At 38.8% G+C, this 22,513-nt stretch overlaps 1 protein-coding gene across 3 annotated transcripts in view; it reads left to right on the top strand.

Moving 5' to 3' along the window:
- Nucleotides 1-12,163: 12,163 nt before the first annotated feature.
- Nucleotides 12,164-22,513, top strand: part of trim44 (tripartite motif containing 44) — a 66,409-nt gene continuing 56,059 nt past the window's right edge. The window contains exons 1-3 of one of the 3 annotated variants that reach the window (XM_033968411.2): nt 12,164-12,411; nt 13,800-14,354; nt 15,859-15,936. In XM_033968411.2, coding sequence (XP_033824302.1) covers nt 13,818-14,354; nt 15,859-15,936 — 615 coding nt within the window. In that variant the 5' untranslated portion in view covers nt 12,164-12,411; nt 13,800-13,817. Of the gene's footprint in view, nt 12,412-12,637; nt 12,671-13,799; nt 14,355-15,858; nt 15,937-22,513 lie in introns of those variants that run through there. The other 2 variants (XM_055222252.1, XM_033968412.2) reach the window with 2 other exon arrangements.

Raw genomic sequence — 22,513 nt, 5'->3', positions numbered from 1 at the left:
CCTTCTGTTTTCTCTCTTGGTTAAAACAATTCTTCACTGCATATTTACTATCCATGGGTTTCAGAGCTAGAAAAAAGCTAAACTGCACCGTTGCCATAGCAATCAACAATTCAAAAATCCTCAAAATGTCATCTATGATCAGGAAGCCATCGACAGGAAAGTATGTCACCTATAGGTGCATGGTAAATGGTCACGTTTTGAGTGCTTTTCCGCTTTCAAGGCTCTCAAAGCGCTTTACATCAAGGAACCACTCACCCTTCACACGCACATTCACACACACACACACACACACACACACACACACACACACACTCATACACCAGTGTACGCAGACACTGGGGGGTAAGGTGGGTTAAGTGTCTTTCCCAAGGACACAACAATGGCATTCATCTGTGTGAGTTGGAATCGCATCTCCAACCTGTAGGTCAAATGCTTTTTTTATGTCAAGAGTGGGATTTGAACCACGTATCATTGGACAAACTGCCAAATGAGCTACTGTGGCCATGCATGTCTTTTGGTTTATTTTCCTTTTTTATACTTTTTTTTTCCATTTTACTCAACTGTATACATAATCCACATTTAGCCTGCCTCCTTCTGGCCTGAGCTCCTGTGTGTTTAATATTCTACCTTTATTTCATTTCCTTTCCCGAAGCCTAATCTTATAATCTGCTCTTGCTGCGACTATATTCTATTCTCTGCGAGTCAAACCAAGCTCAGACGTAGACCGAATTATTAAGCAGCTTAGCGGTCGTTAGATTTCTATTCATCTACTCTCCTTTTTCTCCCATGCTCGGTGACAGGCAGCCATCTCCGTCTGTTTGCTGACTCAGAGCAACGTGTCCACCCCTCTGGCCGGATAATAATTGTTTTTAAGAGTTGATATTGGACACTGGCAGGGGGACGTCTTGTCATGAGGAGGGGTTTTCGCTATCACGGAAAAAGGGGTAACTGCCGAAGTGTCAGTCATGGACCAAGCGGCGGGTCATCTTTTCATCCTTTTGTTTGCTTGGAGGCAGTGTTCTCATCTGTGAAGACGAAATTCAATCTCCATCCTTTCACTCAATGTTTTTTTTTTTCACATTACCCAACCCTGTTGCCCTGACTATTCTCTCCTCCGATTCCTCCTATTTTGCACCCGTCTTCACCGCTCCGTCAGTCACATCAGCAAAGCTACTCACACAAAAGATCCCTCCATTTATAACTGCCCCGCGGTGCAATTGTTAGAGCGAACATTGTGTGAATTTCTCTCACCTTGAAATGGGTAATCACCTCACAGAGATTGGAGTGAATGCAAGCTCATTTCTTGGACTTCTTCCTCCAAGTCTCATTGAGGCCAGCGTAAAAGAATAACACGGTTTATGTTTCCACTTCATGACTGGCAGGTGTGCCGCTTTTGCCTTGAAACCAATGCCTCCGCTTTGATCTGAGGAAAGAAAATAAATGATTTAGAAGGTCAGCTTACAATGAAAATCTAATAAGGTGATGTGGTGAGAAGGGTTTTGGATTAGACGGTGTTTTTGGAGGATTCTAATTCCTTTTCCAAACCAAAAAAGTGTGTGGAAAGCCTTAAATTATCATTGGTCCGTTCCCAACACCTTTGGCAAGGACAACTGTATCTTAGTCCATCAGGCTATCATACTTTGCCTGCTGTGACATTTAAAAAGCTAAATTATACACACAAGAAATGGAAAGTAGAGTGATAATAGAGAAAGTGCTTTCAGTTAACAAAGCAAGAGCTATGGCAAAAAATTTGAAGCTGTTATTGAAGTTGCACAGTTTATCCCAGAATAAGGCATTTGCCAATTTGTGATTACACGTTTCCATTAGCAATTCAATGTGAAGTTAAAAGAAAAGGTTTATTTCCAAGAAAATGGAACACTGTTATCATTAACGCGGTATGATTGCAACATGCCAATTTGCAAAGTTTCACTATGCTTCTGTATCTCCCTGCACTTCTCTGTTTAAATTCTCTTTTCAGTTTGTTGCAGCAAACCTGGCCTCTGCACAAAAGCCTATTCTATCCCAACAGCAAACCTAATGTCTCCATCACATCTATAAATGGTATTTTTCTAGGCCTCATCCCTCACACCTCAAACCTCAGCATAGCATATTTCCAAACATTCAAACTATGTAAACTTGGCCGATCCAAATTCGTATAGTGTTTACACAATGAGATAGGGGTGGGCGATATTGACTAAAACAATCTTTGGAATATTACACTGACATTTCTGTGCATTCTATGTATAATCAGCTGTTTTTACTTTCATTTTAATCATTTTAATTATAGATGATATACTCATGCAAAACTAGAATATACACAATTAGAATACAATATCACCAGAGCTACAATTCCATTATCATTATTTTTCTCAACAATCAGTGAACAAAAAGTTGCACACTCAGATGTACTGGGCCTTCATCTTGGCCAAAGCTTATATGTAAACAATAGTAATAACAGCCCTTTCTTCTACCTTTACTTCCATGTAATAAAAGTGCTTTCTTTCATAAAATATCTTATTTCTTCTCAAACTGTACAGCTCTGTGGAAACCATATGCCAAAGGGGACTGATCTGTACCGTAACGCTCCATTGAAAAAAGGGCTCAATTCACCTCAGCGTTCCGCGCCCCTCAGCATTTTCCGATCAGACAGCCGCGGAACGAGTCCCAGAAGATGCCATCCGGGCTTTGGGGCTTTTGGCACAGGTGGGCAATTCCTTCCCACAACTTCCACATTAGTGCCAGCTCGGGGGCAACACGTCACGGTGCACAAAGGCGCATTGTGACCCTGGGTGCCCACATTTCAGTTTTCTAGAATGGTCTACGCAGAAAAACAGAGAATGTCATTGTTATTAAGTTCCAATTGGCTGCTCAAACTACAGCCACAATATGATGTCATGGCAGTTAGCGTTCCAGCTGTGTCCAAGCATGCATGACTGCTGGGAACGGTTTTAGTGGCAACACTGTGTTCATTGGACTGTGTATCGCAAGTTAATTTTCTACGTCTGCCATCCACCTGTTATAGATTTAAAACATGGATGGCCTTGTTATAAAAGTGTCATGCATTGGACACTTTGACATATTGCTAAGAGATTACAGCCAAAGCAAAAAAAAAAAGGCATACCCAGACCATTCAGGCGTTCTTGACACAAGTGGACCATTGTATAGACCATGGACAAAGAGTGTCAGTTCATATCCTCAACAAGATAAATGGACACTTACCAGTCTGTCCAGAAGCAATAAAAAGCATGGCAAATTTTTAAGCTCAATTGGCATGTGAAAACTTTTGCCTTTTAGGTTATGATTTTTAAAGCAAAACTATGCAACTTTCTGACAGCAGGTGGCAAGAAACTTAAAACCATACATTAATGTTTTTAAGGTAGAAATAAAAACATTAAAAAAAAAAAAAGTTGTGTAATTGAGTCCTTAGGCAAGACACTTCACCCACCTTGCCTAGTATGAAAGTGGTGTCAGTGTTGGTCATGGTCAGAGGGGCAGTTATCATTATTATTATTATTATTGTTTGATTATGTTACCCTAATAAAACTCCAGCAACTGGGGGGGCACAAAAAAAAGTTTGAGGAATCTTTCTCATCACTGGTTTGAAGTATGGGTGATATATAATTATCATTGCAAAGAGGCCTCTGCATCTACTTGTTTTTGTAATTAAGTGACTCCAAGGAAGATATATGAGACTAAAGCAAGTTTTGGAAGGCAATTTTTGTCAGTGTCCAAGAAGTAATGAACTGCTTGGCTGCGTCTTTATTAGTACACACTGTATTATGAGATTCTATATATATTGCTAGAGTTGCAGTTTAGTTCAAAACAATTATGTCCTCAGAGAGCTCACCTTGCCTGTATATTTGGCTTTCTTAAAGTCAGTTTTATTTCAGTGCTGTAGATTCACATTTGGTGCTACTTGAGAGGAACACTTTCCCATTACATGCCACACTCTCCATCTTCTCAGGCCATTTACGGAATCTGTCTATTTGGACAGAAGCCAACTGGAAGTTCAAGGATGACTACATTCAGAGATAAAAGCTACTGTGCGTTTAAAGTACAGTACACAAAATCTGGGTATGTGGCAACAGACCACAATGTTATAGGATATCTGTAGAACAAAACTGCAAAGCACCAGAAATATTTATTTTACTAAGATAAATATACAACACTTAATTAATGACACTTGCCCTGCCATTTTGACAGTGGGAATACTCACATTTGGTGATGCACATCTCCCTTTAACACATTTTGAGCAAAGATTCATGTCCTGAAAAACAAGCACAGGGCATCATAATAACAGACAGTGCATAGAAATAAGCAATCTATTAAAACTCTAATGAATTAAAATAAAGACTACCCAATTGTTTTGTATGTACAGTACTTCACTTTGTGGCATTGTTTTAACATTTATTATGCCTTAAAATTAGCATTAGCATTGAGACATGTCTCTTTCTTTTTCTGTGTACTTTTTAACATGTCGTCAGTGATATCCACCCGCAGCTCCCTGTCCACGGCCAGATCATTAAATATTTATTGATTTTAGCGTGACCCCACAGAGCTAAAATTGGACAGGAAGTAGTGACGCTAACAGTGAAGTCGGTGGACGTGGTTGTGCACAGAGACTATTGAAATCATCAGAATCAGATTTGCACCAGTTTAGAAATACACAACTATACAGAGTTAAGTGTCAGGTGACTCACAAGTCTAAAAACTAGTCATCCCCAAAGTCTGTAATGTAGCACTCATTCAGAACGTAGATGTTTGTTTTGTTTTTTGGCCTTTTGATGTCTGAAATAAATTTTAAAGCTGACTGATTTTAAAATAACGATCTTGAAATTGAAAAGAGCTGCCTGTGTTTGTTAAAAAAAAAAGAAACAATTGATATTTACCATCCAAGTAAACTCATCACTAGAAAAGATTTGTTTTGCAGTTTCCAAAAACATTAGAGACGATTAACTTTTAAATTGCGTGAATCAATACAGACTCACTTTCCTTCACTGAGGCATTTGTTTTGTGCTCCCTTGTTTCAAATCAATTCTCCAAAAAACATTTATATAAAAAAGTAATGCACCCCTGCTACTTAAAATTCTCTCCCAAGTGTATCCGCTGAATGCTTGTGTCAATTTGCTCTAAAATGGTTGTGTCAATTTGCTCTGGGAATACAAGCTTATACTAATTGCTTTCACATTCAGTGGGTGTAGTGGAGTCATCATATTAGCTGCACAAGGTGAACAAGACTATTACGGCTACACCTGACACTTTATTTTTCAGCAATGAACAAAAAGGACAATAGCACCCAAAGGAAACTCGCTGTTACACATGAGTTTCACCCAAATGGTGCGATAACAGAAGGTGAGACGCTGACTGACAGAGAGAAAGGAGTGAAAATAAACTACAACCTGAAATCCTGAAATCCAAATTGATGCAATATATTTGGCCCTGTTGTGTATAAATAATGCAGTATTTGTGTAGCAAACAGCATGTGTACAAAACCTCCCACTGTGAGATTGTGACACAAAATCCAACCACATGAAGCACTCTTTATTTTCTTTCTCATCTAAAAAGAATCGCTTCTTCTGTTCATAAATGAGCATTACTTCTATTCTTATTTCTTGAGAGAATTTTCCCACTTTATCTGACCCAAAAACCTAATTGTGACCTCATGTGTGGAACTAATTCTCCGCTGGATCAAAGACTGTGAAAGAATGATTTTTTTTTTCTCCCTCCCCGTAAGAATATGATCCAAGAGAGTGCCAGAACGGAGGAGGAAAATCAGGAGAAGAAGCTCTTAGAATATGTTCTGAAATGTACTAAGTAGACAGAGACACGCACATCAAAAAACAATTAAGCCTGTGTGCTGGGTCCAAAAAGCAAATCAAATGCACAAAGTCTATGATTTCAGTGTAAGTTTGGCTGGGTACTTTTAAAACATTTTTGATAATGGTATTTAAATTATCTGGTTTTCAATACTAGTACTTGAAAGGTACTTGTAACTGTATGTGTTCTTGGATAAGGCAAGAAAAAAATGTATTTTTATAGCACAATTTGTACACCAAGTAATTCAAAGATAAGAAAAGTAAGAATAATATTAAATCACAAAACAAACCAGTCAAAATATAAATAATCATCATAAAATTTACATTAAAAGAGAAGAGCGAGATGTCATTTATCTAGAATATAACTGAATAACATGTGTAATAATGTTCATATATCCATTTATATATATTTTTTTATTTTTTGGTCCCAGTGTTTTAGCATTTCTGTATCAGTAGTACCTTTAAATCGTACTAATGCAGGTGCCTCTCTGCTATATTTTTCTTCTAACTTTATATTCATGTGATTTCATACCATATCAAATTGGTCAATTATAAGTAATAGCTTCGCAGGTGCAAGGTTATTTACATTCCTGCTTCAGAGCAAATGCATGATGTGATTATAATTATATGTATAACTCAATACATGTTGCTGAAAAAATCATAATTTTAATAGTTAAATGAAATGTATTGACTACTGGGCTGGGAAAAACGTGAAGGCCACCCACGGTATATACACTGGACAGCTGATAATGAATCATTTGCTCTCTGTGTGGGTGTTGACCCCGGGAGCACAAAGAAGACATGACGTTTCCTCACAAAAAGAAGTCAGTGCTGTGTCTGGAGACTGGAGACATAAACTTCTACGGTGGTACTTTCACATTTTAAATTACTCTATTCATTGTCTGCCCCTTCATTGGTAGCCCAAGGATACTATAGCCTATCCCAGCTGCTTCAACACCCACAATGCAACAATGGCCAGTTCAGACAGGGACACAGGCGCCCATTCATACACAACATGTTTTTGGAGTAGGTCAACACAGGTCGGTAATATCACCCAGTGTTTGAAGCCGTGTGTAGATCGACAGCGTTCAAAGCTGTATATATTATTTACATTAGAAACTGCACTATGATGGAAAAGTCTAAAAGGCAATGGCTTTCTGTAAATGTGTGCCAACGCTAAACCCCAGTAAGAAGTAAGCTCTCAACAATGACAGGGATAAACACTCATTTTGATAGCAATCTCTTTTGGTTTAGATGTGATGGACTGGCTTAACAACTACATTCTGGCTCTACAAGTGTGACCGTGTATGACTGCGTACCACTTTATAATAACTACACTTTATTTGGCATTAATAAAGATGCCAAATAAGTATCTTTAGTAACTACTTATATGTGCTCTATCTAACATTTCCGGTGGGGAGTCACCAGCTTGTTTCCATAGAGATTTTGGTCACATTTTTATACAGAGCTTTCCATCTTCAAGAAGTGCTACATCAAGGAACCACTTACCCACTGACACATTCATACACCAGTGTACGCAAATACTGGGGGTGAGGAGGGTTAAGAGCCTTATCCAAGGACACAACAACAGCCTTCATCTGTGGGTCAGTCACCGCCAAACTGTGGGTCAGTGGATCGGACAGCTCCACCAGTGAACCGCCAACCTTCGGATCAGTGGACAAAATCTCTACCAACTGAGCTACTGTCTCTCTCTGTTATTGTTAGATTTCACAGTACGACATTAAACATATGTCTTACCTTTATTCAATTAATCGTTTTCATTGCTCAAACACACCTTGAAATAGATGTATTTTTACCGTGACAGGGGTTTCCTCCCTAAAGATCCAACCTGTAACTTGGCGTGGTGGCATAACTTGCTTGTCTTCATGGAAATAGATTTAGTTTAATGCAATATACTATCCAAAGAGCTACAGATAAGTTTACATAGTGCACATTTAATTAAGGGGTTAGGGTTACGAGTTAAGGTATTAAATATAATCATGCTAACTATGTTTTTGAGAAATGAGGAGTCTAAGCTACAATATGCACTTTAAGAATGAACCAGACTTAGTAACAATTTATTTAAGATTGTATTAAAAGTCTTGCCTAGTTTTTTCTAGTTTTGTCATTTTGGTCATGTTTACTATTTTACTTCCTGGTTGGACACAGGAAGCAGATATGACATATGTAGAGGTATGTTACCTAGCAACCACAATGTAAACAAGAGCCAAACTGTGTCTAAATTACACAACAGTTATGATATGACAAATAAATATAAATGACAACACACTTATTTTGTTGGTTCCATGTTTAAACTGTCAGAAAAATGCCTATCTTGTGCCTAAATTGTCTCCGCATTTTGGATAGAGTTGGTGACGTAGACTCCATTTTAAAGCCATTTCCTGTTTTGTTTTCTAAATTTCTTCACAAAATGCTACTTAACAGGTGTAAAATTATGATAAATATTAAGCTTAGATACCACCAAACAAAGTAATAATTAGAAAAATATATTAATCTGTCAAATGCACTTTAATTAACTATTTGTGCATTGTGAATATAGTCTATTTAAACTGTTCCTCTGATTGTTTTGTTTTTTCCTTTTGGTTTGTACCCTGCATTGAGGAATAAACTTGAGGTCTATTTATTTCCAGTCACCTGTGTTTTACTACGCACTGCACTCTTCGCTGTGATGAAGTCTGACAGCTGTCCTTTTCCTGCCCCGCTCTACAGAGACACCCAGACACAGGAGATAAACATTGATTAAGTGCTGCACTTTGGACACAGCTCACAGTAAGACGATCCAATAGTATTATGATGTAGTGCTGAGACATGAAGTCAAGGAGACGCAGGAAGAGGCCAGACCCAAAACAAAGCAATAATAAAATACAGATACATGTGTTTACTCACTCAAATAAACTTGTTCCATCGGTCTGAAGGGCGCTCCATCCATAACAACCGACCTCATCCCAATAAAATAACACGGTGAGTCATTTTGCTTCTTCTGTCTCTGAAGCCCAGACGGGGTTTTGTTCTAGTGTGATGCAGTGATGCTGATGGCTGAAAGCAAATAGTCAGATTTACAAACATATAAAAGAGCTTACAATCTGGCAATAGTTTGACAAGTTAATCTAGACTTTGGCTTGGCTAGAAAATAAAAGACAACACAATAAAGTATCATTGAATTAATATTATAGTATATTACTTGATATTATCCAGTTTAGACATAACTGGGAGACATCACTCACACAGTAAAATGATAAAAGGTCACATTTTTATGAAGCGCTTTTCCACCTTCAAGGCACTAAATGCACTTTACATCAAGGAACCATTCACCCATTCACACACCAATGTACGCAGACACTGGGGGGAACGAGGGTTAAGTGTCTTGCCCAAGGACACAATGACAGTGTTGATCTGTGAAAGCTCAACCGCTCTACCAATGATGTATATTGAGAGGAGGTTTCGAGCCACCAACTTTCAGATCAGAGAAAGAACACTCTACCAACTGACCAACTGAGCTACCGTCACCCAGCTACTGTTGTTATAAACCAATATAACTCTGGAGGTCTATTTTTTAACTTATTTTAATGCATGCCTTTATTTATTTCTTTTTTTTTTTCCATTATCCTCTGTTTAATGCAGCACCATAATGCCAAAGCAAGTTCCTAGTTTATGAATTTAGTTTACTTACAATGGCAATAAAATGTATTCTGCTTCTGAAAAAGTTTGTCCCATGCACGCAGTTAAAATAAAAGTGCACGATGTAACTTTTCTGGTGGGGGGAGAAGAGTATTAGCTGGCAAACACACACAGCCACTGAGCTACTGCAAGCCAAAATGAAAAATATTATTCAATCAAAGTGATAATAAAATAACACGGGGTTGGAAAATAAATGAAATCCCAACGATGTGTCATAGTGGGTGTATATCAGTGTAATATAATTTGTGCTCAGCTAATCAGATAAATTGCAGTTACAAAAGGTCAGAATAGTGTCTTACAAACCCTGAGCTTAGATTTTTTCAGTTGGCGCGCTACAATGTGTTTTTGTGTCTGAGACAAAGAAAGATCCAATTAAGAAGTGCGTATTGTATTTGTACTGAGGGCTTTTTTTTCAAATTGCAAGTCAATGATGCACCTAATTGTTTTCAGTTGTGCTTATTGTGCAACTTGATAAGCTGCTCTTGTATTTATGTGAATAAATCAAATTCCGTAAAAATAATGGTAAATATCCACCCAGATTAAAGTACACGAAAAGTGATTTGTTTGCTCTGTTTTTGTTTTTATCAGACACATACGTTGCAGTGATTTGCTGAAGCGAGCTTGCATTTGTCAGCGGGACCTCTCTCCATGACTCACGCTCGCTGTTTATAGCTCATAATAAATCTACACCGGTGCCAGTGCTCTATTATAGCAGCCCACTTCATACTGGCAGAAACTTTGGCAAATACGGCCCCATCATCCCAATCAAGTGGATGCTGTGGAAGCTTACTTGGAATAGGCTGCATCACACTTATTTATGGATTGTCACTCAAATCAGAGCAACAGTGGTCAGTCGCCTGCCAAATAGGGTTTGTGTGTAGTCTAGCTCAATAGCCTCTTTAGATCCGCGAGTGCAGAACAGCTTGTTTTTGGTCATCCCTCTGCTCCTCTTCAGATATTTTATCCTGCTTCAATGTGCATGGAAATGGAAGTGAACAGAAGGGGAAAGCAGACATTACAATTAGTAACACCATATTGAAATAACTGTTCTATTTTTTTGACTTTAAGCAAGATATTTATTTGTTTACTAAACTATGACCCGCCGCGGGCATGACACAGTGAAATAAGGGAAAGATTAATAGACTAAACAGCTCAAGCTCGGTTTATAGTCCCTACAGGGCTGATCTTTTATCCTTACTAGCCCATATTTTTTTTTTTAACATGGGAAATATTATTAGGGAAGACAGATTTAAACCAATAAACAAGAAGATGGCTTACTTAGGGTGACCAGAGATCCCTTTTTACCCGGGACAGTTCCAGTTTTGAGCTGTGTCCCCTGCCCCAACAGATTTATCCAAAACCACTGATTTGTCCCAGTTTTATTCAAAAAACATCCCCGGTGTTAATATTTTTGACCAATCTGATCTGCACCAAATCTAAAGAAAGAAATATGCTGTCATTTGTTTAGCTAAAATGCAGAAAACTGTGCTTGAAAATTAGCATTGGGCAAAAAAAAAGCAGACAGATGTTCCTCAGATTATGACTGACACAAATGAGTCAAGAATGGACAAGGTTACACGCTATTTTCACTGTTTTATTTATACCAACCATCCCAACTCGGGTGTGTCCCAGTTTTTAATTTTGAAAATGTGGCCACCCTAGGTTTACTCCAACAGAAAACTGGAGTAAACAAATTTAAGTAGCCTATTGAGGCACATATAGGATGATCAGATTTTCAAAAGTAAAAAGTGGGACACACCTGGGTTTGGGTGGTTGGTAATAATAAACTTGTGAAAAGAGAGTGTAATTAAGAACATTATTAAACTCAGGTACATTCTCAACTCACCTGTAAATCCGTATACAACATGAGAAACTTCTGTCATTGCAACTGAGCCTTCTGGGGATTTTCCAGCACAGTTTTCTGTATTTGAGCAAAACATTTGACAATATTTTACCCCTTTTACTGTTGGCGAGGATCAAATGGATCAAAAATAGGGACACCTGGGACATTTCTTGCACAAAACTGGAGCAAATCACTGGTTTTGGATAAAGCCCCTGGGACATGGGCTACAGGGATAAAACCTGGAACTGTCCCAGGTAAATAGGGATGTCTGGTCATCCTATGCACACATGGCTTACACAGTTAGAAGGTTCAATGTAAACATGTTGTCAGATTAGAAAGATGTGATTAAATCTTCATTTTGTTGCTGATTAAATCTTCATTTTGTTGCAGACCAAGCCGTTTTTCAGCCCTTTTCCCCACGTGCAACAATGTAGGTCTAATACAGCTAAAAATCTTAATCTAAATAATATGGGTTTTTTTTGTTGTTGTTAAAAATGTCCATTGGGAATTAGCTTTTCCTTATTAGCACATGCAAAACATCAACGTGCTCAGTTGTAAAAAAAAAAAAAAAAAAAAAAAAAAAAGGCTAATTTTTTAACTCACAAATTGCATTTCTTATCATACCTTATTTTTAGCTGATCTTTGCTTGTGAAACGTGAAAACCAAAATATTCACAGTTATATCATAGTTGTTAGCATTTTTAGCCTTTAGCCCAATCTCACGTGCCTGCTTTTCTCTCCCCGACCTGCGCGTGTCTCTGCCACGCTCGCACGCTCACACTGACGTAACGCTGACGCTGACGTCCAACCAGGAAGTGGAGAAGACACCGCGCAGCCGACCAAAACACGGAAGTAAACTCTGCTGTCTCTCCATATCCGTATATTAGTATGCTTTTACCTATAAAGTCAATGCATGATATCGATCTGAGGCGAAATATCACGGCAAACTTCAGTGCTAGCAGGGATTTGCCGAAAAGCTAACTTATGCTACATAGAAGGGGAGCATTAGCATAAAAACGTGCTAGAAAAACCAAAACAAAAGAGGCAACCGCAGGTGAGTGAGTGCATTTGGCTGAGTAGCAAGTCTCTATTAGATTGACTCGAGTAGTTGAGTGTGTATTCTGTGTGGGAATAAAACATTGTTCTGTGGATCTGAAAAGGGCAAGTTTCTCAGCAATGCAGCACTTTTTCCACCGGTTACGTATGTGTCAGCAGAGAGAGAGAAGAGAGCACAAGTAAGCAGCCTAGGAGAGGGGGAGGAGGAGGTGAAGGAGAGGAAGGAGGAATAAAAGTAGGAGACAAGAAACGTGTTAGTGCGTGTACACAGGGGAGCCAGGAGGACCCTCTCCTCATCTTTCATGTTCACTCCTGCAGTGAGAAAACTATAGAGGGCACGGGGAATGAAGACCGGGATATGAGCCAAACAAGAAAAGGTCAAGGCCTGGTGAAATATAGAAGGAGGAGGGAAAGAAAGGGGTGGTTGGCCATGCAAAGGGTACGGGCAAGGGCCTACAAGCTCAGCATTTTGTGTTTGGTAGTCCGCTAATAATGCAGTGTGCAGTGTCCTTTCAAAGCCCTGTAGCCATTCCAACCAAACTGGATTATGATGATATGATCTTACATATGAAATGGTTTAACGCCTCTGATTATTGAGTTGTTCAGAGCAAAAGAAGGTTGAATTCTCTCAACTGGACAAAGGCTTTAGCTTTTTCTTTGCTTATCCAAGTAGCTTCTTCAGTTGTGACACAGCTCTGGTAAAGGATTGGTTTAAATCTGGCTGGAGGAGTAAATTACTATACTGTAACTAACTACTGTAGCTAATTGGATGAACACCGAAAAGCATTCCCTCTAAAAACAGCTGACAGAAATCTACTTTCTTTTGCTATGGACTCTACCTGAATGATTGAGGGATTACACAGACAAGTTGTCTATAATGCACCACTCCTCTCCTCAGAGGATTTAGGCTGGTTAGGCCTACTTTACATCCACCAAGACATTTGAATTTTGAACAAATTATGTCATACGCTCTGTATCCCATGATTTTTTATGTTATTATTATTTTTTATGTTATTATAAAAGTAGAAAAAACATTGTATAACATTATTATTTAAAAAAAAATCCCAATATTGTCTAATCTAAACAACCCAAAAACATTTCTTCAGAAAATGTTTAATATGATTTGTTAGTAGCACTTGCATCTACACTGCACAGGTTTGCCTGGACCATTTGTCTTAGTAGACATAAAGTTATGAAACTGTATTCAGTCCTATTAGGATGCAGCTGTACCCCATTAAACCTCATCTGTCACAGTAACATTAGCAGGGATTAGTCCTTAGCATTGTGGACTTTCCACAGTGAAAATATGAGAACCATTTCCAGAAGGTCAACACTATTTATAAATTGTCCTCTTGTCTGTGTCCCTTCCTCTTCTCTGATCCCCAGAATTTTTTTTCAGGCACCATGGACAACCTAGGGGAACCCCAGCCAGGTGCCAATGGGCTTATAGCCGAAGAGCTACCGCAGATGGACGGATCGTGTGACGCATGCGAGCCGGATGAGGCCCAGCCGGCCACACATGTCTGCCACACATGCAGCTTCGCCTTCTGCCCCCTTCACGCCAACGAACACACCAGTAGCACAAATCACTCGCTAATGCCTTATTACCCGGCAGAGGCACCGGCTCATGGACTTGGCATGGGGAGAGGCTTCGCAAATGCCGTGGATGAAGAGCGAGCTGTTGATGAGGGCATGGTAGCAGCAGTCGGGGGGGTAAATGCAGGCGTGGAGGGAGCAGAAGGTGGTAGAGAAGAGGCAGCTGCAGATCCGGGGAAGAAGGACACGGTGACAGTGGAGAGGCTGCGCTGTAAGGTGCATGGCCAGGAGGGGTCACTGTACTGTAAAAACGACGAGCAAATTGTGTGTGTGGTGTGTGCCGTGCAGGGCGAGCACAAAGGGCACGAAATCATCACTCTGTATGAGGCGTACGCCTGGCAAAAGGTGAGAGATAAGCTCAGCTCATGTGGTAAATGGTCACATTTCTATATAGCATTTTCCACCTTCAAGGCACTCAAAAGTACTTTACAGCAAAGGACCACTCACCCATTTACACACACATTCATACACCAGTGTATTTATGGTGTATGAATGTGTGTGTGTTTATTTAGAACTGCACCACCAAACCGTGAGTCAATGGATCTGACAGCTCAACCAATGATGTTTATGTCGAGAGCAGGATTAGAACTACCAACTTTCAGATCAGTGGACAAACACCAATTGAGCTACTGTGTTTTTACTGATGAATGATCTTTTCGTTAAAAAAATAAAAAGTGGGATATAGAGTGGATTTGTAGCTCTACAGATCAACTAAGATATCTACTTCAGTAATTAAAATTAATCAGACAGCACAAACTTGGGAAAAAGAATCAATAAGTGATCAATTAATTACAGTACGTTTCCATTGAGGCATGGCCTGTCACTGCCAAAAGCACAAAAATGACTGAAAGAGAAGTATTAGTAAAATACATCTTTCTTTTTCCATTTTATTTTTCTTTGGAAAGAACAAATATTCTTATCCTTGCAGTTCAAATATAATATCTTTCCCTTTTACAAATGGGCTTTTCCATTTCTGCACACGCATAAAACAAGCATTATTACTCAAAGTCCCTTAAAAGTGCTATACCATATTCCTTGGTTCCATCTTCATAAGTGAAAAGGCAGATAAAACTGTCAGGTCACTCACAAAACTTTAACTACTTCAACTTCAACTGCTTTTTCTTTTCTGCTTTTGTGCTTGTAAGCCCTTAACCAATTTTTTATTAGTTTGCTAATTGCTTTATAAAAATCGTGACTTCATCTGAGACTGATGAATCAACTAAACAACAACAGTCCGCCCTACTCAGAAGAAGGACATTGCTATCAATTTGCACTTGTGAATTGGCCTAGTTTTTCCTTTTTTAACAAAGAAAAATGTTCTTTCAGTAATAATAGATTTTTTTTTTTGCTAGTAGAAGTATCCTTTTGTATACTGAATGTGAACCTCTCCACCCACTATTCATATATTTTCTAAAGGCCGATATTGGCTACTATAGACACAAAGCTTCAAGTCTACATCTCTCTTGGACAAAATAGAGTTTGTGCAAAACACTGAAAAAATGTCATGTTCATTAGCCTTTGCAGCTCAGATATATGGGGAGCATTCTATTGTAGCACGTTACAGTCATTTGGTTTGCTCTGTCACTGCTAGGTTGTATTGACAAACTGCAGAGGTCACCAACACATATAGCTACTGCCTGGAGCAACACTATTTGCTCAAATCCTGTTTTAGTTCCTATTGTAATCACCAGAGAGCCAGGAGACTTCCTCTCCCTTGCTGTGCAGAAATGTGTGTCAATACTATGACAGAAAATAGGGCATATGAATTATAAGTTGAGGTGTAATTAAATTTTCATGTTGAAAGAAACAAACCGCATATAGTAATAAAACGTTTTTTTTCACCTTTTAGAGCAGACAAGGATATGACCTGCTGGCCTACACTCGACAGATGGGCGAGAAGATTCAGGAGAAGTGGACAAACCCAGAGGTTAGTGAGCCACTTTTTACAAGCAGAGGTCAAAGGGTAAACAACTACAGATGGTTTGTTCAACTTACCATCCACAATTGTTTATTTTCACTGGTTGTAATGAGCCAATTGAATAGAGCGTTAACCCCACAGTCTGGCAGTGTATTTGTTGCATAAGGTATGTAAATCTTCATCATTTCTACTGCTGTCAAAGCTACCCACCATAACTTAAAGTGCACCTCAGGAAAACAAGCTTATTAGGGACAGCACCCATTGCCAAAAGAATGAAACACAACCTAATCATTAAAATTCATAACAATTCCAATTGTATGAAAGTGAAACTCGTTTTACAATCTCACCACTGTTGTTTTAGTGTCAAACAACAAATGCACTAGTGAGCCAGACTTCACCATTGTGCCCAAGAACTGGAGACAGTCAAAAACATTTACTGTAATAGGTTTTATTTGTAATATTTTGACTTGAATAACTTTTAATGAAAACACTAACTCAAAAATGTGGTTTCGAGACATTGAAACTCTACCATTTCTCATTTCTCAAACCGCAGTTTTAGCTGTGAGCAGTATAGACAGCAGCAGTAGGACACGGCCGCCTTGAATAAGATACAGGCGGATTAGAGACAGATTAAGTCATAAAGTCACGGGGTAATTAACATGATGGCCAATTATTCCAATCAATACATGTATCATTCTGCTCTATTCTCAAATCACAGTCGATTGAGCTTTTATAGAATTTATCTTGAAGCATGAAAATGATGACAGTACTTAGCATTAGTACTTAGTGTTATTATTTTCCCAGCTCATGTCCCAGATTCGGCTTAAAGGGCCCATACTACGCTATTTTCTGATCTATGTTATAATGATGTTTCCTTATCACAAACACATACCCGAATAGTGTTTTTTTTTTTCATTCACATATGTTTAACACACAAGCCCTGCATATTTAGGCTGAGTTCTTCTCTCAAACTGAAAACACTATATGTGGTAATACAGGAAGTAGTGCTCCATTGTGTTTTTAAACTCCATACACCTTCACTAGAATCATTTGGATCATTTCAGCCCTGGAATTGCTATTAAATAACATGTAAAAGGTAGAGGGTAACTCGAAAACTACCACTTCAAGACATACAAAAGCGGAACAGAGCATTTTGAGCTTTGGAGATGTCGGCAAACTAAAAATAAAGGGTAACTCAGACATGTGTGAATGAAACGAAACACAGCTCCACTTATGTTTTTGATGAGGTAACAACATTATAACATGTCTTAAAGCTCACAAGAGTCAACTTTATGTAATATAGGACCTTTAAAGTAAGTCTCCTTTACAACAAGAGCTGATAAACCGTTGTTATAGTTTGGTAGATTGTGAAATGATGGATGCTAGTTTTGTAGTGAGAGTTTGTTTCTTCACAATGGCACATGCTTTATAAACCAAGTCAATTGATCGGAACATCTGCTTGTTCAATATAGTCAGTCTGGTAACCATATTTTGCGGTCACATAATGGTCCTTAACTTTTCCTGACCAACTGCAGCAACCTCTTACTTATTTCCTAAGTTAAATCCAGGCGGTTACGTTTCTGACCAAGCAGTGTATTATGTGTTGGTAGCGGTTCATGGTTTGCCCACCTCTCTGAAGGATGGTTGCTGGATGCCGTCTGTCTTTCTGTCCTTGTGCAAGACACTTCCCTTGTCTAGCCTCCAGCTATAGTCACGCTGTAGTGTGTGTTTGCGAGTATGGCAGTGTGTTTGATGATCCGTATTATTTTCTCTCACAAAACATACCGCCGTTTCAAGGCTGACTGGATTTTAAAGTTTTGTCAGTGAATAAAATATAGACATTTGGCTTTTTTTTAGATGACAGCTCACAGAAGGTTAACCCAGAAGTTGTTCTAAATTTGTGATCATTATTTTTCACTTTCACCGCAGGCCTTTTTGGCTAACAGTACAAACAGTAGTGCAAGAAGGAGCAGGCGATAGTGCCAAGATGTGTCTCTGGGATGAATAGTAATGCAGATGGTTGCTTGTCATGCATTGTTAAATAATACGCTCCAGCCCACATTTACTGGTAATGGATATAAAATGAATGTCAAGTAGGACTAATTAGTATTAAATTGATTTTATGCATTTGGGCCATTCACACACAGACACACACACACACACACACACACGCGCTCCCCACCGTGCTCAGACATTCACTTGGAGGAAAAGTACTTATGTTTAAATGCAACTTTGGAACACATAAAAAACAGACATTGCTGGCTTCAATTCATTTATTGATTTTCTTACAGGGATTCCATTTAATTTAGTTAATTTACATAAATGGCAAGTATATCTATATATCTTCTGTCTATCTATCTTCTGTCTGTCTATCTATCTATCTATCGTATCTATCATCTATCATCTATCTGTTAATGTTGTCATGATACTAAAATTTCAAACTCGATTCGATACTAAGGAATAATCTCAGTACTGTATAACATATTCACAATACTGATTCTAATACCACCATCATAATAAAAAAACCTCTTTATTTAGACAATAGAATGTCATTTTCTAGATTAAATTGTAGGACTTTCTTTTCTTTTCCCATGTGACTTTATATCTGTGTAATCCCTGAGTCGTCCAGGCATGTTCCATAGTGTTCCATGGACGTATACTAGTTTATGTGGTCTTTTTTGTTCTGATACAACTCAAGATCATTCCAAAGCTATTGAGGAAAGATTTCTAGCTGTCCTATGAAAATGTGGCTTTTTTCAGTATCGATTCCAGCTCAAATTAGTATCTAGTTTCGATAGTAGTTTTAGTATTGTGTAGTATCTGATTTTCGATACTTTGGACAACCCTACTGTCTAGGCATCTGTCGATCTATCATAGTTCGTGTAGCTGTCTCATGTCTCAATGCCTCATAGAGCATGTCGCAAGAGTGAGTAAGTCCCATCCCAACCATGTTATTTCTCCCTTTATTTTCCCTACAACTCCAACTTCCATACGGCTAAACCAAAAGAAAGGGCTAAAGGAAAACATTTGAAGATAAAACATGTCTGTAAATGGGCAAGTTAGTCAGCTAAAAGCAAGATCGGCAGCAAAGCAGGGAGTAGATGAGCCTGCTTCCATCCATCTTGTTACTATGTGTGAACCCAGTGGGATGTAGCAGCTTTGTTCAGTAACTACAGAGCTGTGACCTGACCTTGGGGGCTTAGTGCAGGAGGTTAATTCAAGGAGCATGTGAGAAGCAGCACTCTTAACTGCCCACCTTACCCCCTGAGGAGTTCTTGTCCATTACCATACTGAAATATCACAACTGCCCCAAGGACTTTTCAGATATTTCACGCCGTTTTACCAGGGAGTAAGTCCGAAAATCATTTACCTGCCCTCACCAGCGCAGGGGGACTGTTTTCTAATTTACTTTGCGTCTTTTTTGTACTTCCAAACGTCATTTCTTCCTATAATGCTTGCCAGAAGCCTATCAAATTCAAATTGACTACACTGAGCGATGGTGATGTGTATTGGATGGGGGAGGAGGGGAGAAGGTGAGAGTTGTATAAGGAGATTTAACCCTTTGCTGGTGATTTTATTAAACTGGGTCTGCTTAATTATGCATTTAGCCTCAGGTGTGTGGATTTAATCTCTCTGCTCATATCTGCTCTCGACTGGGACTGGAATATAATGCAAAAACTGAGACAGGGAGATGAGCTTATAAAGGAGTGCTGAGGTATGACATGAGTGCACACTGTACACACTTTGTCTGAAATGGAAAAAGTGAAATCATCGTTTGAAGGAAAAAAGAATCCATTTGTGGAAATACAGCTCTACAGCAGCTCAGGTTTGACCGGTGTGCTTCAGTCCATCAGACCATCAAGTATATTTTATTTCATTGATTTATTTATTTATTTTGCCAAAACATAATGGTGTCTCTGTAGCAGTCTGCACCATTAGTCTGAAAATTGCTGCAATTAACTAAATTGTTAGATTTTTTTGTGCCAAGCCTATGCATAAATTAGTCCTGGTCAAACCACATTTATCCACAGAATAACACTGAAACAGCAGTTTAATCGCCAGTACATAAAGGCACGCACAGCAGTGACCCTCCTGACCTCTGTCTCACAGTGTGGAACCTGCCCAATAGTCACACTACATAAAGCCATCATCTGTTTGGAGTTGTGATTTAGAGTGTGGGAAAAAAAAGATGTTGGTTAATAAAGCTTTTGATTTATATAGGAATGGTGACTTTTGAGAATATGCTTTTTTGTTCTTCTAACTTGTAAATGAAAAATTCTAATCTGTCAACTGAACAAAAAAGTTGTCGGAGTGAAGACGTTTCGCTGCTCATCCAAGCCGCCCGCCTCTTTTTGGTCAGATTACTCATGGACACTGCCTTATATCTGTCTGAACGGACGAGCTAACGACACTGAAACTAACACACCTACTGTTTATGCTGAAAAACCTCTTCCTATTAGCAGCTCTCAACACCCAGTTTCTGCACTCTTGTCAGCACCACCTCATACTCACATTATAGCCTACATTACTAATTTACTTCTTCACTCCAGGCCAGCAGGTATAGTCAGCATATTTACCCTGGCCTCATCTTTTATTTACCCACTCCCAGCCACATAGTGTGTAGTCCAAGACACAAGCACAATCTGCCTGTGAAGTGGCACTGAAAGCACAGCGCATAACGTCCTCTCACCGGGCTTTGTGACTGTGTACCCTGCACTAGCTACCATCCGTTCTCCCCGCCTCATAAAACCTACTAGAGCAGGCGACGTATTAGGGCTGTCTTAGGCTGAGCAGACACAGGAGGCATGAAAGGACCCGGCTGCTGCGAATCCGTTTATTTATCAGGGTTTTTTTTTTTCTTGTCTTCCTCCTCTTCATTCTGCTCCTCAGCTCCACATTGCTCATGAAGCCTGTCGTTGCCGTTCTATCTCCTCTCACAGCATTCTAATTGAATTACACACTATCAGTCCTCCAGAAAGTAGCCTGGCTGACATTGCTTTGGTTCAAAACCTATAAAAAGTTGGATATTGGAAGTTGGTACTGAAAAGCTGCTGTCTAATTTCCTGGCACATTTTACGTTGGCTTTGAGATTACTAGACTTTAAAGATGTTTTTTGGAGTCAGAGTTAGAGGGTAATCTGTGGGATGTAATTGGTATGTGATATGAAAGGGAGTGTGAGGATGTTGCCTTGGATAGGGGCCATAGTGCCAAGGGCAAGGACAGTTCAAATCCATTTAATCCCAATCTTTTTTTTAAACACCTTTTTGGCTGTTTTTCAGAAAAATAAACAACCCGGGCATGTACTCAGCCTTGATCAAAAAGTGAAACAATTGAAAATAATGCATTAATATAGGTGATGATAACAATAGGCCTGTCACGATAGTTATATATCAATTTATCGTTCAATATTTTTTGGGAGTCAATATTTATATGTGTACTTTTTTTTTACTAGTGGGAATTTTCATTTTCTTATTGCAATATGATACAATTTGAGCTTTAGAAGGTGGATTTATGAACTTCCATGACTCATTGTAGATACAAACTAACTTACGTAAGTCCTATATCCTACTATGTATTTATTGCAGTCTATATTTACTTCACCGATATGTCACACTTCAAGTTGTGTTATTGTGACAGGAATAGATAGCAATATATGTATGCTAGGCTATACAAGCTAAAGTGTAAATGTTTCCTCTAACTCTAAACAGAGTTCTGTCAATTACAGTTGTATTTAGTGTCCCTGAACAGCTGGACAATTAGTGAGCTAGCAAAGTATTCTAAAAAATTATAATTTCAAAAGTGTCAAAAATGAATGCCAGTACAATCAGCTGGATGTTGATCGCAGATTTGGTCTTGTCCAGTGGATAGGACTTAGATGCATTCCTTCTATGTCGCTCTTGCTATTAAACTTAAACTAGACCTATTATGCAGAATCAACTTTTCAAAGCTTTTAACCATGTTATAGTTGTTTCCCCTTCTCAGTTCTCCTCTGAAAGTTGTATTTGCAGTGATTCGTGCATGTTTGACCATCTTTAATCTCTTATTTTTAAGACGCCATATTGTTTCAACGGCCACCAGCATACACACCCACTGCTCTCTACTTACTTTGTTCTCCAATTCAATTTTCTTAACCAGTGATGCAGGTAGGATTCGGCAGTGTTGTGTTGTCGTTTTGGTACAAATGAAAAAAAAAAGGCTACTTGATACTGTGATCGGCAGCTATCCGTAGGAGGGACTAACAACTATATGCCTCTTTGCTGTGATAATGTTTACGGCGACGTCAGCTCCCACTGGGCCCCACAGTTTTCCAACACAGAAATCAGCGGACTTGTTTCGTTTATCAAGTTGTTTTAGATGAATATTGGAATTTAAAATGTGCAAGTGGTAACATAATGATCCACATAATGATAACTATACAGCAAACAAAAGCACAATACGTCTTCTTTAAACAATGTAGCTGAAAAAAAGCTATTTATTAATGTTGCATATTTTGTGAAAGACTAATTTAGTATTTACCAGGCCCTCAAACTGTGCTGTTGTTTACAAAAAGGCTTCGTGAGAATGCAGATTAGATTAAAAGCAATGG

The sequence above is a fragment of the Periophthalmus magnuspinnatus genome, chromosome 6 (assembly GCF_009829125.3).
Source record: "Periophthalmus magnuspinnatus isolate fPerMag1 chromosome 6, fPerMag1.2.pri, whole genome shotgun sequence".
Taxonomy (NCBI): Eukaryota; Metazoa; Chordata; class Actinopteri; order Gobiiformes; family Gobiidae; genus Periophthalmus; species Periophthalmus magnuspinnatus.
This window is presented reverse-complemented; position numbering and strand designations above follow the sequence as displayed.